The sequence below is a fragment of the Mchenga conophoros genome, linkage group LG12, assembly GCF_057382185.1.
Source record: "Mchenga conophoros isolate Kocher_MC1m ecotype Shallow Benthic linkage group LG12, M_conophoros_male_GT1.1, whole genome shotgun sequence".
NCBI lineage: Eukaryota > Metazoa > Chordata > Actinopteri > Cichliformes > Cichlidae > Mchenga > Mchenga conophoros.
In genome coordinates, this window is record NC_140537.1 from 33,418,391 (window position 1) to 33,438,257 (window position 19,867).

General features: G+C 39.6%; 1 protein-coding gene across 2 annotated transcripts in view; it reads right to left on the minus strand.

The window, feature by feature from the left end:
* Positions 1 to 19,867, minus strand: part of cnnm4b (cyclin and CBS domain divalent metal cation transport mediator 4b) — a 48,698-nt gene that overhangs the window by 26,224 nt on the left and 2,607 nt on the right. For both annotated transcript variants that reach the window (XM_085295401.1, XM_085295402.1), the window contains exons 2-4: positions 3,139 to 3,282; positions 2,546 to 2,680; positions 511 to 680 (exon numbers count right to left, since the gene is read on the minus strand). In XM_085295401.1, the coding sequence (XP_085151527.1) occupies positions 511 to 680; positions 2,546 to 2,680; positions 3,139 to 3,282 (449 nt within the window). The remainder of the gene's footprint in view (positions 1 to 510; positions 681 to 2,545; positions 2,681 to 3,138; positions 3,283 to 19,867) is intronic.

The window sequence follows — 19,867 nt, forward strand, 5'->3', positions numbered from 1 at the left end:
TGCCATGAACGTAGCAGCTTATGCCTAGGTAAGCGAATCATATGTCTCTGCTGAGTTTCTTTTTCCCGCCACTGATGTGAAGATGTTGCTTAAATGTTAAACGGTAAAAGCATATTTAAAGCTTTGGGCAAAAATCTTTTCTTCTATGCCTAACTACAGAGATGAACAGCTAGCTTAATTAATCATCATTAATAATTAATTTAATTGTTAATCAAGTAAAGATATACAATATTTTCATTCAACAAATGCTATCTGCTGATAAAACTCTTGTCATATAGAACACCACAGTTTCCTTCAGCAACAGGTACTTCTAAGGTCTTTCTGACACAACAGCTAAACAAAATGCAAAAAAATCCTGGTGCTGTGCTGTCAATGAAGAGTTCAAAGCAAATATCTGACAGCAGAGTGAGCAACTACAGATTTTTGGATTCGGACCAACCATTTTTCCAAACCTAGCCTGAAGCAACAAAGGAGTCAAATACACATGTATTTCCCTGAATCACTGAGTACCTGCAGGATGAGAATGAAGTAGTCGACCGGCTTGCCCCTTTGGTAGATGTAGTGATGGGACGACCGCTTATCGTTCTCATTGAACTTGATCTCCTGGATCACATCGGGGTGACGCAGGATTCGCAACAGCACCTTGTCTGAAATCTGAGATGGGTTGAACAAGCTCACCTCTGCCGAAAGAGAAAAAGCAGAACAACAGATATTTTACACCATTTATTAGTGAAGACTAAAGGACACTTTTTTTTTTTAAATGTAAGTACTCTTAAGTATATAGTCTGACCAAAACAGACCAAGGCATTTCTTAAAATAGTAAACATGAAATTAAACAGTGTTGGTTAATTTCATCCACATGTTAGGCCAACCTATAATTTACAGTCCAGCATAAACATAATGAAAACACAGGTTACTCAAGCTGAGTTTAAGGTGCATCATATGTTACGTTGTCAGTAGGTAGGCCACCAACTATTCAATTAAAGGATCCAGATGTACTTAAATGAAAATCAACAATTCTGAAACTGCAGACAAACAAACACAATATGACACTATTGTGTTACCCATGTGTGGCTCTTAACGCCTGGTGACAGCTGTAAGGTTTAAAGATTATTCAGGTATGGACGAATTGATAATTACATTTTGTTCATGGTCCAACAATCTAATAAGATTTGTTTTTGCGACACGTTTTTGTCAAAGGATTGTTTTTAAAATAATGTTAGCTTTTGAATAGTTGAATTAACTACAATTGAAACACTTTTTCAATGAAAAATAAATAAAGTTTTATAAAAATAATACATTGTTTTGATAACTAAACACTTGGTTTAAGTGTTTATTGAGCAAAAACGCTGCAGAGATGTTTAATGCATGGTGTCCTTGTTTGTTTGTTTTTTGGCATTCCTTTTTTTTTTTTTTTTAAGTAAATGAGAAAGAAGAAGAACTGTTGAAATATATTTGGTTTACATGGATTTCTCAACCGTCAGGCTGTTGCAATCAGAGCTCAGCTGTAAGTGCTTTGGTCCCCACCCAAACTGCAAACAAAGCCATGGTCACTGCACACTGAGAAGTGAGGCATACTGTATATTGCCAATGTTGGAATTCATCATCGGAAAGGCAAACAACCTCCTTTCACTATGGTTTACATAGTTAGTCAGAGTGTTCATCTGTATTGTTGCTGTTGCTGGGATTCAGTGTTTTCAATGATTTCGTAAATCAAAGGTGTAGCTTTTAAATTTTATGTCTACTATTAATGGCTTTTAATATCCTTAAAAAAACCCCAAAAAGCAAAGTCGTCAAGACTGGTGAAGCTAACAGTTATTAGTCCTTAAACCCACACGGAAGCATTTATGTGATAATGCACGTTCTACTGTCTGAAATGTGTCTGTCGACCATCAGTCATACTGCAGGAAAGCAGCAGTGCACAAAGGCATTAGAGACATGTTCTCAAATCTGCTGGGAAAGAATCATTAATGTGAACATAAGTCAGCAGACACTGACGTTATGCCTCCAGACAAAGCAGACGTGAATACCACAGTGTGTGCCAGGGAAGGAAGTGCTATGTCATGCTAGCAGTGGCTAACTGCCAGATGCAGTGGCTAACTCCCCGATGCAGTTAGCCACTGCTTCATATCAGCTAACACACACTTAGCAGATAGATTCCTACGACTTCTCAAGAGATGTGTGTCATTGGTAGCATTACATGCAGCTGGCTAGAGTCTGTCCAGAGTTGATGGCAGGCACAGGCAGACATGTTGATCGGTCTTAAATAGATCCTAAAAGTAAATAAATCACTCATCACTGCATGAATAGACCTGTCTTTCCTGTCAGATGGTCACATGACAGAATCCTTCACTTACCGACATCCCAAAGGTGTTTTTTGTGCATTTCATATGATAAAATAAAATAAAGTTACATTATGATGGTTTTTTTGAAACACATCCATCAAAATGAAGGAAGCCTACCATAAATCTACTGAGTACACGTAACACTGCGATTACTGACAGTGAATGTGTGTCATTTCCTGTTTCCACACTTCCTTTCTCACCTGTAGCCAGGAAACGATGGGCAGCCAGCAGCAGCTGAGGAGAGATCTTCACCTTAGATTCACTCTCATGTTTAAAGGCAGAGAAGTCTCTCTTGTTTTTGTTGGGTGCCACCTTTTTCCTCGTGCGATTATCAGCTAAGAAGAGCAAAAAAAAATCAAAAACAGAAGAAGCAACATTTATTAATGATCAAATCAAATCACTTTTATTGTCACATCACATGTGCAGGTACACTGGTACAGTACATGCGACTGAAATTCTTGTGTGCAAGCTTCACATGCAACAGAGGTGTGTAAAAATACAATAACATAAGAACAGGCAAAGTATAAGAACTGGTAAATCTGAGAATTATATGAATAAATATATGTACAATATAAGAGTGTATGCGCATTACTGAATGTGTATACTAAATATGGATATCTACACGTGTGTGAAATTTACACTTCATTCAGTTAACAGAAACCTGACATTTGTCAGGTATTCATCCCAAAGGTTGAACAGTAATACTTCAAAGATTTAATAGTGTTACTTAAACTGAAAGTTAAGACAAATTTAGTATAAAGTGATAAAGGAAGACAAACAAAAGCAAACTCACTGTAAAGGTCGGATTCATCCAGAATTTCTGATTTGATAATCTCCTCTATGACGTCTTCCAGGGTGACCAACCCCAACACTTCGTAGAAAGGATCTCCTTCCCCCTCGTTGTTCACCTTCTGGACAATGGCCAGGTGGGATTTTCCTAAATCAGAGAATGAGCCTCATTAGTTGGATTATCAGAGGATTACTTTAACCATTCTGTAAGGCATTATAATTAAATCCACAAGAAGAAGGGTTGTAAGAATAGGGATAAAACATCTTCCCTCATTAATCTTCTAAATGTCCTATTGTAACTGATTAAAAACTTATAGAATTTAATTATAGAGTAGCAGGAGAGTAGGAGTAGGAGAGTTGCAACAAAGAGGTGCATGGAGCTCTTTTACCTATGATGCAATGATTTAAAATATTACAGACAGTATTAGTACCACACATGTTTTACTCGAAATTCCTTTCTCACTGTTTATGATCCCATGATGTTTGGTTTCTTCTGTAAACAGAGTAAAAAAAGATGAGGGAGGATAGTTTGATTTGGCACTCGATAAACTGCACCATAAACAGAGATAGGTAATAAAGTGAAAATCTAGTTATGATGTCAACAATGTAGTTATGCCTTAGTAATGCTGACATAATAAATTCAGGTTAACAGCTAAATATTGTTTCAGCTCTATCTAACCTCTAAAAAGAATATGCATGCTCACTGGTTCATTCATGCTCTTTTAAACGATCATGCAATATAAAATATCAATATTTTATTTTATTATTGTATTAATTGTTTTTTTTCAGTCATAGTTATTGAGGGTGAAAAAAAAAACATATTTGCGACACAACGTCTAGCTTTATCTTGCAACATAAAAGCCCGTCAGAGTCTCGCTATCAAGACAATCATTTCGGTGTATTCCTATCTGATAACAACTTTTTTCTAACATGAACTCCTTGACCCACACCTTTCTCTTGCACCACAAATAGCTTGTTAATGTGTACAGGTCATTGCAGTTAAAGTTAGGTCCGGACTTTGGTCATGAATGTTACTGTACAACATAAGAACACACGTACACAATGAGACATGTGTCCCCTGCTCAACTCCTAAAATGAAGAACCCGTCACAGTGCAGATGGTCACTGGTTGGCAGCAGTGCCAAACAAGCCTTGGGAAGCTCTGAATTATTCACCACCCTGACAGAGAAGCATCAGAGAATAGTAGCAATGGTCCCCAAGTGGGTAAATTCCTTGACTCTACCCAGAAGAACCAAAATTGGCAGGAAAAGTCTCAATGACTGACAAACTCGAGCCTTTATTCAAATAAAGGCATACAAACTCTGATGGCTGACAAAGTTTATTCTTTCCATTGATTGGTCAGTTCAATAAAATGAAGAGGGGGAGAAGCTAATGCTACAAGACAAAAAGCACATAAATAAACCAATAACAGGGGTGGGGGAACTCCAGGCCTCGAGGGCCGGTGTCCTGCAGGTTTAAGATGTTTCCTTGATCCAACACAGCTGATTTAAATGGCTAAATTAGCTCCTCAACATGTCTAGAAGTTCTCCAGAGGCCTGATAATGAACTAATCATTTGACTCAGGTGTGCTGACCTAGCGTGAGATCTAAAACCCGCAGGACACCGGCCTTTGAAGCCTTGATTTGGCCAAGCCTGCAATAAATGTTTTTGAACAGCTAGAGTCCTGACTGTACCCAGCTGTGACGCAACAACCTGAAGAGGGCCCTCAAGACATCCCATAAATACAGATGAAACAATTTTGTTGGGGTGAATTGTCATAAATTTCTCCTTTCTGTTATGCTGGTAAAAAATAGATAAATAAAAGTTTTGATCAGAAGGTTGGTGGTTCGATCCCTGGCTCCTCCAGTCTGCATGTCAAGTATCCTTCGGTGTGGATGTGTGTGAATGTACTTAGAAAACACTATGTATAGAGAAAGTGCTTGTGAGAATGGGTGTGATTGGGTGAATGTGGCATGTTATGTAGAGTGCTTTGAGTACTCCGGAAGAGTAGAAAAGCGCTATATAAGAATCAGTCCATTTACCATTTAACTTACTTTTCCACCCCACATAACTTCAAATCCAATGTGTTTAATAACAACTGGATAGAGATGTGTTATGTCAAAGTTGGACTCAAATCCTTATTTTTCTTGCATATATAACATAGAGATTGACATGCAAATTGCTAGTTTGCAGTACTCCATCTCTCACACAGTCATACACACACAAGCCATTAAGAGATTAGATCTGAGCTGCTGGCCAACAACTCTGACAATTTAATTCCTAAATAAAAGGCGAGCTATCTTTACGGTCAATTAAATAACATTTAAATAACCATCTGCTACACTATAAATACAACATTTATTCACATTTTTCACATAACTTCAAGCTTTTAAGCTGTGATAAAGGATGAAACACTAGAAGAGGCTCTGAATGCGAGAAACCACACAGGTCCATCAGTGGTCTTTGTTGGGAAGCGTGTGATGAATGGAATTTACAAATGACCAGCGATTAAATGTAGACCAAAGGCACTGGGATTTTCCTCTCCGGGAGCATGTCCTTGCTGTTTGTCCTGCAAAATGGATGCTGCTGGCACACTGACACACACTTCACAGTCTCAGCTTTGACCTTGCCTGGTTTTAACTCACGATTAAAAATAAAGGAGCTTTGAAGAATGTGTCCCACTAGGCCGGCTTTACAGTAAAAGTCATTGATATGAAGACATGGCAAGTAGGGGTGGGTGGATGATGTCTGTCTACTTATTTTGGATGCTCATGAGGAAGCTCAACATTCAATTCAATTCAGTTTTATTTATATAGCGCCAAATCACAACAACAGTCGCCGCAATGCGCTTTATATTGTACAGTAGATTCTACAATAATAGATACAGAGAACAACCCAACAATCATATGACCCCCTATGAGCAAGGACTTTGGCGACAGTGGGAAGGAAAAACTCCCTTTTAACAGGAAGAAACCTCCGGCAGAACCAGGCTCAGGGAGGGGTGGAGACCGGTTGGGGTGAGAGACGGAAGACATTGTTCAATGTCAGCTCACAGAAATTGCAAGCAGTTCTCATCTTGGCAGGATCTCATCTTGAGTCATCATTTATCTATCACAATATTTTATATGTTCCCTTTTGTGGGTTTCCCACGCAAATTCTTCCTGATTACATTTTCTCAACTGTATGGGAAAATGAAAGAAACAAAAAAGTGTTATGACTGAAAGAAAAAGAAGCCATAAAACTTTGAGTTTGAGGTAATATGAGAGCAGCTTAACTAACTTCAAAAGTAGCTATCCTACCTACTTCAGCACTTCAGTTGTATCTTTTCTTTAGTAATTAACATTTTAGCCAACCTCTAATTAAAATAACAAACTCAGTAGTGTTTTATAGTTTTAAGAAACCTCAATAGAAAAGATAAGCTAATCGCTTTATATTTAGCCCTGTATCAATTACTGGACTGTGCTTGAGTCGATCTGCATGATCTACAGTTCAGTATTATCCTTATCCATCCTACAGTGGACCTTGGTTCCCCCCCCCCCCCCTTTTTACATCAACTCTCTTCTGACTGGCTGCCCCTTGAAAACAGAAGATTTGAAGAGGTGATGGGCGGGGCTTCTGTGCTCACTCAGAGCTGCAGAGATCACCATATTATCTATAACTGTTCTCTGTGAAACTATCCCGAAATATGAGTGGAAAAAATGTTGGTAACAGAGTGGTTTGGGTATTTGAGAAGTATACATTCTTTAGCTGATTATTGCTCTTTCCACAGAAGATCACTGCAGCAATGAAAACAGAAGCACTGTAATGGAAAAATATGCTCCGTGTGTGTGTGTGTGTGTGTGTGTGTGTGTGTGTGTGTGTGTGTGTGTGTGTGTGTGTGTGACCCCACACTGTATTGGCAAGTCAATATTTCAGAGGAAGTAGGACCCCAGGAGATACACTTAGCCCCAGTTACTTGAGAGTCACTGGAGAGTCTACAGATATTAACAGACACGAAAAACTTTGCACACAAGGAGGTTCATCCGAACACTGGCTGCTTAATGCATTCATTATCTGAGCTGTGTGAGCTGAGGCTACGGTTAAAAAAAATAAACACACGTAGCTACTATCCGTACCATCTGTCTGCCCAGCTGATCTTCTTTTGAGATCTGTCACAAAAAAAAAAAAAAAAAAAAAAGAGGATAACAGAGCAGCATTCTCACCTCAGGCTCCCACAAAAACACTCAGATCTCACTTATCAAATGGTGAATCAGAAATGGCAGCAGAGTGTTTCTAATAAAAATCCATCCCTCTGTCATTGTTTTACACAGAGACACTGTTACATTGAAGTGATAGTTGACACCTTAGGAGCTCCTTGACTTTGACAACTTAAAAACTTTAGACTTTGACTCCCCCCCCCCAAAAAAAATGACTTAAATTATTTTATTTAGTAAAAGTGAAAATACAGCCAGAAATTTCTTCCTGTTAAAAGGGAGTTTTTCCTTCCAACTGTTGTCAAGCGATGCTCTTAATCTGATTGTTATAGTCTTTCCTGTATTATTTTAGGGTTATATTGCACCTTACAATATGAACTGCCGTGAAGCAATTGTTGTTGTGATTTGGTACTATACAAATTAAATTAAACTAAATTAAAATTGAATTGAATAAATAATACAACAACCATGGGAAAAACTGAGGTTAACTGAGTTTCTCATAGTCTTGGACATGTGAAAATGGGGTGGCAGAGAACAAACTCTGAATTCAGTGATTTACAAGTGACTAAACAGATTTAGCACTCAGCTATTACAGGTAACAAGGTAATTTCTTATGCAATATCGATAAAAAAGTGTCAGTACCGTTCAAATCTATGCAATATTTATTGGACAACTGTACAAATATATCAGCTACCAGCCCAGGTTGGTTTTTCTGGACGTTTTGTCTTTAACTTTGCTAATTTAGTGATTTACCCTACCCTGAGAAATCACAATGGTTAGCTTATAAAATGCAGTTAAGTAAATGTCTAGCCAGTGCTGTGTTGTGGAGACCTTGTTTGTGTGGTTTGTGTGCCATCAGACTGTTTAACTCCTCTCTGGAGGGGAGAGGGAGGGGAAACAGGAGGACAAAGGAGGGGGGAACAACTAAGCTGTAGTGCCTCTGCACCTCACTGTACAATACCTTGTGCAATACTTTTTGTAAATAGTCAACAGTGCAATAGACTCAATACTTGAAATGTGCAATTCACTTGTATTTTTATTTTTTATTCCTATTTATTCTATTTATCCCCTTTGTATATTTTATTTATATTTGTCTCTGTATTTATATATATGTGTGTGTGTGTGTGTGTGTGTGTGTGTGTGTGTGTGTGTGTGTGTGTGTGTGTGTGTGTGTGTGTGTGTGTGTGTGTGTATATATATATATATAACAGTTCTGTAACTGTAACTTTGGTCGGTGCTGTGCTTTTTTTGGAAGTCGAATTTCCCAGAGGAACCCACCCGAGGGATTAATAAAGTTCTATCTTATCTTATCTTATCTTATCTTAAAGTTAAGTGCTGGTAAGTGAATGTCACCCACCAAATGGCCTGTTCAAAGAAAATAATCCAATAGACAAGACAGTGAATTCTTTCTCACAAAGAACAAGTGTGTCTGCAGCTTTTATTTTCAGCTTGTCCAGTGGCTTTGAAAATGCCATTTACTTGCAGCACTAAATGGATGAACCTCGTTATTAAAAAAAAAAGAGAAAACAATAAAATAAAAAAAACGGCTAGAACATAATATGTCCTCAGTCATTTGAATAGGACGACTGCAGGCTACAAAGCAGGAGACTGTTTTGATAAATCTGTACCCTCCAAAAAACCCACCACAGCCAGATGGTGTAAATTCTTTTTGAGCCTGAGAAAAAACATTAATCACAGACATTCTCTAGAACTGCAGATAAAGTAAGCAAAGCATGCGAAAGCACAGGAGGAGAGCTTGCTAAAACAGGAACTGAGAAACAATCTGACCTTTACCATAAGAACTGAGCTCTGCTCAACTATTAACTGCAGCTTCTCCCTTTTTTGTGGAGCACTTCCACAGCATTTAGTACCAAAGTGTTTAATGCAGCTGCTCTATTTTCATACGACATCTGAAAATTAGTTTGCTCTTATCAGTTTGATAGATCACTAATTAAACTGAATGTATCAATGGCGTTCACACACACACACACAGTCCCAGCAGGTCAGATGACAGTGTAGTTTGTTTCTCTGCCCTCAAGCTTCTATGTCACCAGCCTGTGAACCAGGCCTGCTTGTTGACATGAAATATTGGTGACAAAAAGATGAGGGGGAGAGCAATGAGAAAGGAATGCCACACTTATTCTACCCACACACAAAACACACCCCACCACATATCAGCAGGACCACAGCCAACAACTTCAAAACATATCCACTGTGAGAGGCTGAAACAAACCCGGACGGCAGCAGACGCATGTACGCACATTCACACATGCATACACTTGCTCGTTATGTGGGACAGGTCAAACTCTTCAAACCCGTTTTTCCAGTTAAAACTGGAACCCCGTGCAGATAGAGCTACTGTGATCTTAGGGAACAGCAGGGCTGGAAAGTAATGGCTGCTGAGCATAGCGGATTCTTTTATAAACAAAACCCTCGACAGAGAGACAGAATCTACTTTATTCACCCTCCTGAGCATTTCTACTTTAAGCAGCAAAATTACAATGAAATGCAGTGAATATTAAGAGTGCTTCGCACAGTAAAACAATTTAATCTGGTAATAAACACAAATGGCTTTTAAGTACTGTAGTGTAGAAGATTATTTAAAAATATGACCAAGTGTTGAGACAAATTACTTATGAAAAATAAAAAATAGAATGACATGTTAACTGCTTTCAGACACGATACATGTATCGCCTCTCATCACTGGGCTCACCGCACTATAATTCTCCTGCTCATTATCTTAATTAATACGTTTTAATAGCTTTACTCCATGTCTTTCCCCACCTCTCTTTCCCAGTTTCCCTGTCCACTCTCCACCATCCTGCCTTGAACGAGAGATCTATTAAGCTCACTTCAAGCTTTTATTCATAGACTCTACTTGAGTAGTTTTTGCATGGCTCACAGTTCAAAATATAACCCCTATTTATCTCAAACATGAACTTGATGGTACCCTCACTTCATTCATTGTCTGAATGAAATCATTCTCCTGCCTCCCACCCTCCCTTTCAGCCAACTTTGTTCCAATTGGCAGAGCTGAAGGTGTGTTATGCATTAACCCCTTTCTCCAACATCAAACATCTGTGAACATCTGTCTGAAACCAAAAATTAGAGCAGAATAGGGATTATATGTAGATATGTTGAGCTCATCATTTGAATGTTTGGCTGTGCTTAGCATGAGAATCCACCTCGCACATATAGTATATATTTTGTCCCCCCTGCCTGCTGTCGGCTGGATGCCCTGGATGTTCCTGTTGACTACGGAGGATTCATTCTTAAGTTGTCTAAGCTCAAGTTATGCGAATCCTGATCCACACGAGTTCCCAAACCTCACGAAACAACATGTTTACACCTTGCTTGGCACAAGCCTTTGAAAATAATAATTTTCAGAGTGCAAAGGTGACATTTTAGCATCCAGTCTGAAAGCCCCTTCAGGGACGTGATACGTGGGCGTAATGACAGTGGGCACAAAGTAGGTGTCTGTGACTGAAACAGCTTCTTTTGGTGTTCACAGAGTGATGTAATGGGTGAGAATGTCCAAAACTGATTAGAGATTTGGACAGCATCTTCTCAGCAACCAGCTTGAGCGGGACTAGACCAGGGGCTGGCAACTCCAGGCCTCAAGGACCGGTGTCCTGCGGGTTTTATATCTAACCCTGGGTCAACACACCTGAATCAAATGATTAGTTCATTACCAGGCCTCTGGAGAACTTCAAGACATGTTGAGGAGCTAATTTAGCCATTTAAACCAGCTGTGTTGGGTCAAGGACACATCTAAAACCTGCAGGACACCGGCCCTCGAGGCCAAACTGCACATGAACTTATAACATGCCAAAAAACTCCCAAATACAAACAAGCCGGTGTAATCCAAAACCAAAACCTTCACTCTTCTCATCCAAAACATGTCAGGAATGACAATGTTGTGTTTATTTTACATGCTATATCACTTACGGGTAATTTGAACTGACAGACAAAGCAATCATGTGTGGCTATGTTTGAGACACAATACAATTCTGCTGAGTTGCTCTTTCTTCGTGCTGACTGATATCATTTTGGCAGTAAGCCGGGAAGTGTTGATGTGACACACTTACACGCGCACGTGCACAAAACATATACACCAACTTGGAGTCGCACTGTCAGCACCTCAAGCCACAGCCACAGGGACAAGACAGGAAGAGAGAAAGACGGGGATGGCTGATAAGAACAGAGAAACTCTGTTGATTGCATAAGTGCTGATTAGACAAAACAAAGGTTCTCCACAAGTTCCCTGCCACTTCTGTCTCCCGCTGCAAATAGTGACAATTTTAATGCAGTACATTGATAACGCTTATCGTGTTGTAGTAAGTTTGTTATGACTGCTGCTCCCAAGTACAAGAAGGAACTCTCCATGTCAATTTTAAGCCAGCACAGACAAGGATTTGTTCAAAAGTGTTCATGACGTTTTGACCTTATAGATGTGTAAGAACTTGGTCTCTTTCATAATGGGAACACTGCTCTATGAGAGAAATATGCTTAGCATCATAGCCTAAAAATAGAAAATGTAATGTAAGGACGGGTTTTGAATTCATCTTCCACTGAACCCATTTAACAGATCAAATATTTTCACGTCTGGATGGCTGACTGTCTTTTCGATTAAGCAACCTTTTATGGAGAGAGCCATAAAATGGCTGTAGACCCATCATTCACGTGGGTTTAATCCCCCATAAATGATATTCAGTCACTGTAGACACTAAAGTCAGCTGACAAGCGTGTGAGCGAGTCAAATTCGATGCGTCGCTGTGTGTGCTTGTGTGCATTTACGCTCTGTGACTCAGCAGAACACCTGAGGGTCTGTCTCTTAAAAATAGAAAGCCAAATATTTGTTAACAGATGAATACAGGCACAACTACCTGTTAAAAAAAATGACAGGACTGGAGACTGCAGTTGAGCGCCAGCTGGGTAGTTAGTTGGTAGGTAAATATTTTGTCCAAAAACTCTAACATGGCCAAATATACAGACTTCAGAAGCTAAAGATGGTTTTGTAAACCTCAGCATTACAGTGTGAACTTGTTTGGCTTCGACACCAGTAATCCTCCATTACTGCCATGTTAAAAAGACACAAAATCCTGGATAAATAACAATATTTATCTTACCAAAGGAACCCATTTAGCTGGCAACCGCAAGAAACCACCACCTTGCACATACCCATTTGCAAACTGCAATCAGGTCTGTGTGTGTACATGGACAAGTGCCAAGTATGCACACTTACCAAAAAATAAATAAATAAAAAATGGTGAGCTCTGGCTAGCAGAAAAAGAAAAGGTGCTCTTTTTTCTTACAAAAGACAGAACAGTATGTGCAGCCACCAAATAATAACAGGACCTTTACAGATTTATAGGGGAAATTCAAAATACACGGTACAGTTCAAAATAATTCTTTATTTAAGGGGACTTCATTTTTTATTTTCAATGGATTTGGGGCAACTGGTCTGTTCGCTCACTACCTAAAACGAGCCCTGTCAGAGAACCATTAAAAAGGCCTAGAGACCAGTAAATGAAACACTGGTTTCTATGGAAAAAAAAAAAAAGTATTTGCTGAGAAGTTTGCGAGTTGTTACTGGAGGTCGCAGCTGTCGCTAGTGGAAATCAGGTGCAAAGAGGCAAACAGTGCCGCAGCTCATCTCCATTTAAGGCCACCCCTTCCTTTAGGCCAGCTTTTTTCTGATCACTTGCATGATTCAAAGATAAGATTTGAACAGGAAGATTGTGGTTTGTCTGAGACTGACATTTGCGGCATATCCTTTTCTCTGTGACATCATACAGAGACAGGAGTACGGGAAAAACTAGCTTGAAATCTAAAACAGTGATTAGAGTAGTCTGAAGCCTGAGCTTTTGGCTCATTAGGATTGCTGACACAAACACTGACCCGATCATTTGAAACCTTGACCACGTTTAATGTGAGCATCCACCGCTGTGGAAAAAAACAACAACAACAACAACAACAACAACAAAGAAACATCAGGGAAAGACTAGTACTCTGCAAAAAATACAGCGAGTGGACTGCTAATGGGTTAAAGTCATTTTCTCTGATGAAGCCCCTTTCCAATTGTTTGGGGTAAGTGCATAAAGGACTGTCCGGAGAAGAAAAGGTGAGTGCTGCCATCAGTCCTGTCTCATGCAAATAGTAAAGCATCCCATTTGTAGGGCTGCTTCTAATCAAACAGAGTGGGCTCACTCACAATTTTACCAACGAACACAGCCATGAATACAGAATGCTACCAAAACATCCTCCGACAGCAACTTCTTCAAACCATCCAAGAACAGTTTGGTGAAGAACAATGCCTTTTCCAGCACCGTGCCATAAGGCTAAAGTGATAACCAAGTGGCTTGGGGAACAAAACATTGATATTTCAGGTCCATGGCTAGGAAACTCCACAGACCTTAATCCAATTGAGAACTTGTGGTCAATGCTCAAGAGGCAAGTGGACAAACAAAAACCCAATAATTCTGTCAAACTCCAACCATTGATTATTAAAAAAAGAATGGGTTGCCATTAGTCAGGATTTGGTCCAGAAGTTGACTGACAGCATGCCATTGCGATTTGAAGAGGTCTTGAAAAAGAAGGAGCAACACTGCAAATATTGACTCTTTGCATAGACGTGATGTAATTGTCAATAAAAGCCTTTAGGACTTATAAAGTGCGTGTAATTAACCATGATACATCACAGAAACAACCAACATAAAGATCTAAAAACACTGAAGCAGCAAACTCATTTTTCAAAACTTTTGGCTGTGACTGTAAAATATGTAGGTGTCTTAAAGGGGAGGCGACCGTGGTTCAGGTGGTTGGGAAGCTCATCTGTAACCGGAAGGTTGCCAGTTCGATCCCCCAGCTCTCTCTGTCCTGGTCGTTGAGTTCTTGGGCGAGACACTTTACCCTACCGCCTACTGGTGTTGGCCAGAGGGGTCGATGGCGCGATATGGCAGCCTCGCTTCTGTCAGTCTGCCCCAGGGCAGCTGTGGCTACAACTGTAGTTTGCCTGGATCAGTGTGTGAATGTGAGAGTGAATGAATCGTGGAATTGTAAAGAGCTTTGGGTGCCTAGAAAAGCGCTATATAAATGCATTCCATTAAAGTGGACTATTCACATATTTATAGACGTGACATTTAGCAATAAAAGAAAAATATGAATATAATGTAAGATTAAAGTTTGTTTTGTTATGTTATAAAAAGAGTGGGAGAAGACAATAATATTTTTACAACACATAAAGCAAAACGAATGCAAGGGCAGTAAGTAGGTCCAACTTCAAAGTGATTCATAAACAGCATTTAATTAAAAACCAATTTTTTTTGTGTGAATGTCTGTACAAGGTTCAGTTATCTGTACAATTCCAGCTTTTAGTTGTAACTAACAGTCATTGCACAACCTGGCAACCGCTTTCTACAAAACTGTACATTTTTCTAGAACCATAACACTATTTGTATTCCAGTAAACCCAATCTCTACCAGGAGTTACAGGAACTCTTCCTCTCTAGAAAGTCAAAACAAAAAAAACAAGGACAGATGGGAAGAGGCAAAAACTAGGAAACTGGGAAGAACTGGAGGCAGTGATGGGGGGGGCACGGAGCGAGAAAGCGGGAGACGAGAGACACACCCACCATAAAAACAGGAGTGGGGACATAGGTTTGTTCTGACAGCCCTATCATGTTGAGATTGGGTAATCTTTTACTCAACATCATAAAACATTCCTTAGAGGCTCAAATAGAAGCTGTAAATACTGCAGGTTCCCGGGCTCATGTTCACAGCTATTTCAGACTTTCTCTAATCCACACAGCATCAAAAGCATACGTACAGGCTCGATTACATACATGCACTCACTTAAATCCTTTTTAAATGGTGCTGAAGGTTCTACAAGGTCTTTTAACTATACAAGGCCAAGACCTATTTACTTTTCATTAGTGATCATGATTGATTACAACTAATAGTTTCTCTTTGCCATCTTAAGAAGGATTTGTTGAACACCCCGTGATGTGTGTATGTCTTTGATCACAACTGTATATCCATGTCTGTGCAAATGTGCAGGGAGTATCACAAGCACCAGCACGAGTGTATCTGTGCTTGCTTCACAGGCACAGAAGTTAAGAGGCTGATGTGTCAGGGCACGTCAAAGCCAACAGTTAAGTTTAGATTAAACAAAAAAGAAAACAAATATCCTCCTCGCCCCTCTGCGAGGGACCACGAGGGTCAGCGTGGACTCAGCGTGCAGTTCTTAATTTCACGCTGAGCTGTCTGCAAAGCAAACAAACCGCCTGCTAGAAAAGTGAACCTGACATTCATGTTGTTTACTGCATTCATGTGAGAATGTAATGCAGTGTAATAAGAGTCCTTGGCCCTGTTCTTTTTATCGGCAGCACTTTGTTTCTTTTTCATGGCTTTGACCCAAACGCAGTGGTCCCAGGAGCTGCTCGTGCTGTCAGGTGGTTGAAACTATGTGCACATATGGAACATCATCAGTGCCTTTCATATTAAATCCAATGTTTTTATACAGTGGATGTTAGAAACGCATACAGACATCTGTGGCTTTTAACTACATCCTTATTTGCCAATAGTTTTCTTACTTAATTATTTCTTAATTTTTTTAGTTACCCGAGTAATTCACGGATTTTAAAAAAAAAGTAAACAAACAGTGCAAACCCACCATCACAAACTTCTGAAGTTTCGATTTTCTTGTTATGTCCAAATGAGGTGGAGAAAGCTGTCAGCTGTTCTAAAAGTACTCACCTCACAGGGTTTGAATTTCAAGCTAATCTTATGAATTTATTTTAGAAATCCTTCATTTACACCAAACTCTAACCACTACATGGCCCATAAAATCTCATTTTTAATCTGTTTTGGAAATATACCCACAGCCTAACAGACAAACGGTCATTAAACCAGAGCACACAATAACAGGGTGGGTGGGAGGGGCAGATAAGTGCCCGAACGCCGATAAACTGCAGACAATGTGGACGGCCTTGACAACCACCAACAAAAGCACCAGAGACTCAAGATCATACCCATCGTTAAAAATACTATAGGTTTATACACAAGTCAGAAAACATCAAAGAATTACAAATACAGTAAAGAGAACATAGGACGGACATACAGGTTCCCTTTACTCTGCATTCGTGTGTCCAGCCACACCCATCTTCAAACTCAAACCTTTATCTGGCTTTGAATTATTTTACACACCTGAGACCAGAGCCATTTCACACAAGAACCCTGGACAACATCTGGAAAAACAGGTCTGTGCTTTTGTAGGAGGCTAACTTGAGTTATATTGCACAGTTACACACTACTAGACACTATTGCACTGACAAAAATCTGTCTCCAGACATGCAAACAAAACAAGAAAAAACCCCACAAAGTAATGCTATTGTGGTTACTGGGTGGAGATTTTGCATCACTGAGCTTGTGGTTAGATGGCAACAATCTATATGTCATAAATTACACACAATCAATCTTCCACAGTGCCGTTACTTCACTGGATGGTTATAAAGATCATTTTGCTTAATTCAAGTATCAAAATATAATGATTTTACTAGTAAACTCACTTCATACTTAAAATGACAACTTCGTGCATGATGATATTGCTTGTGGCGATCCTTCATTGTGACAAGATTAGTATTCCTAATAAAGATTTTCTAAAGCATTTGTCACTTAATCCTAATGGCATTTTCAAAAGACAACTCCTCAGGGGCAAAATGCAAGCCAATAAAATACACGAATTACAACATGTGAGAGTCTGTTGACAGAGTGCACGTGGATCTCCAGGAAATTCGCGGTTCACTTGTGTTTGTGTGCTTTCTAAATTTTGCCTGATGTCCAGTGTGCACTAAGCCAATTACACAAGAGCCACAAGCAAGGCCATTTTACCATCACCTTTTCATTAAATTATAGAGGAACGAGTAATAGAAGTATGGCCTTTAACCATGTTCCATAAACTTATATGAGAGGTTTTAATTTACCAGTGAGTGTTCGGACTTATGTCTGTAGTAGTTAATTATCACAGAAGCAACTAGTTTCTTCTATAGGACGGCTGGGCTATGTAAAATAAGTGAGTGCAATCCTTGTCTCCTGAGATACCAGGATCTCCAGATATCCAGAAGCTCAGAGGAGAGCTACCTTTCCTTTGTGTCAAAGGCAGCCTGCTGAGGTGGCTGGAGCATCTAATCAGAATGTCTTATGGGCACCTTCCACTGTGGAGATTTTCCAGGCACACAGCTGACAGGAGACCTCGGTGTAGATCTAGAACTCACTAGAGAGATTATTAATCTCATCCGACCTGCGAGTACCTCAGAAATCTCCCACGGGAAACTGGAAAATGCTACTAGGGAAACAAATGTCTGCTTTTGTATGTCATTAAAATTTGATCTCATCTAATAAGGTCACTTCATAGTCCATCTGAAATGTCACGTCATGTTGACAGAAAAGGCTAGTGGGAATAACACACACACTCATTTCCTGTGTGTGTGTGTGAGTGTGTAACAGACACTGGTATCTATTCAAAACAGTCTTGACTATGACTTAATAGCCAAACTCTAAAATCAAAATGTAAATTCAGTGGTTTTGATTACGTGGAGCAAAACCCTGTGAAAAATCTGTGTGTGCGCTTCGAAGCTGCAGGATGCCATCGCTGTGGTAACTGATGCCGAGCTGCAGTGAGAGGAACTCGAGTTGCAGGCAGGGAGCCGGGTCACAGGAGAAGCAGGGGGTGCACAGGAAATTAAGCCTGCACATACTATAACCACGTTAAAGCCGTCCACCACAGCCTGAACATAGGCTCCTCAGTCACAGCGTGAAGGCTGACATGGTAAAGGTAATACTCTGAGGTATGTTCAGACTCTGCAGTGTTTTTGCAGTATTTGCAAGAATGTCAACATAGCAAATATTAAATCATCCCTTACTGTTAAAAACAGTTTTAAAGAACGTTTGAGGTTTTTTTTTTTTTTTTATAACTGTCCAGCTTTCATACCAATAGTCATATAAAAACAAACAGATATGTGTTAGCGGAAATAGATAACATCAACTCGCATAACAGCAGCTCTCAGACCACAGATTATCATCTCCTGTAAATAACATTACTTGTGCTGCCTGTCTTGAATTAGCTGAAACCATAACAGAACAGCTAGGTATGCATTTCAGCTGTTTCCATGAATCGCACTGTGAACCCCCACTCCAACTGACCCAAAGTACAGATTCAGAAATGATATGGTTCTTCGTGACTACAGACAAATTTCACTAGGTTTTATGGAACAAATCGCTCACCACATCAAGGTGGACCGCAGCCCTGAAAGTTTCTCTGCATTTCCCAGAAAAGCAGATGTGAGAACCGAATGTTCAGCTTAGTCAGAGCAGACATTATACGGCCAGCTTCTGATATAAGAACAAAGAGGATGATGGGCATCAAGTGCCCTGCCACCTAGATGCTCTTTCTAGGAGACATTCTAGCATAAACCAAACAGTAGTGAGAATGCACCTGAAGGTTTTGTGTTACGTGTGGGGAAAGAGCAGCTTCAAAGAATGTCTAACCCAGATTTTCTCTACACTGGCTGAAGTTTGTGTGAAAAAAGCCTCTTTCCCAACAACCTACATGCAAATCCTGGCCCCTCCACATTGCATGACTAGGATGTCATCAAGGAGAAATGCAGTGACTAGCACTGAGTCTTACTCACAGCAGGCTAATCTACATAAAAGGCATGACATTTGAAAGTACTTGGTTTAACTTTCTGCTGAGAGTCTTTCAAATTATGTCCTTAATTAAATTACACTGACTATAACGTTTGCTTGGCAGAGCAATACTTATTTGACTTAACATTTTAATGTGGTTAAAAAAAAAAACAATACTCCAGTTAATTTATAAGTGTTTCTAATTGTGTTAAAAAGATGATTAACCTTAAGGTCAGACTGCTGTGTTTCTTTTGTTCCAGCATTCAACTCTGCACAGGTTTAGTCAAGTTCCCCCAAAAATCCGCAACAGTTATTTCAGGGCACTTTTTAGGATTAGGTGAAGATCATAGAAGGTTATAGACGGAAGCCCCAGCAATCCGTCCACCTCACATGAGCAAGCACTTAGCAAGAGCAGGGAGAAAAAATGAAACCTAACAGGAAGGTGGCCATCTGCCGAAACTAGCGGGGGCGAGAGAAAAAGATGCACAAATTTATTGCCCTTGCTAAATCTCATCAGCTTGTCAGCATATAAGACGACTTGTACAGATGTCATAAACAGATGTTTATCTGTTGTGTTACATCAGTTCTGCTCTGGCTCAAATTTTTAATCACAAGATGGCTTGATAAAGAGAAGAGATCAAAGTCTTTGAAATCTATTTTAATGTATGGTTATTTTTTCTGTCACAATAGAGGGAGAAATAAAGAAGAGCAAAAATAATAAGTACCGGTACTGGAATCAACTATGACTCATAACAGCAACGAGAGGCCCGAACATTTTCTCCACTGTAACCTTCAAACTGAAGACTTTAAACACACAAACTTCTCATATTGTCAAAATTACTTAAAGAAAATCTCTC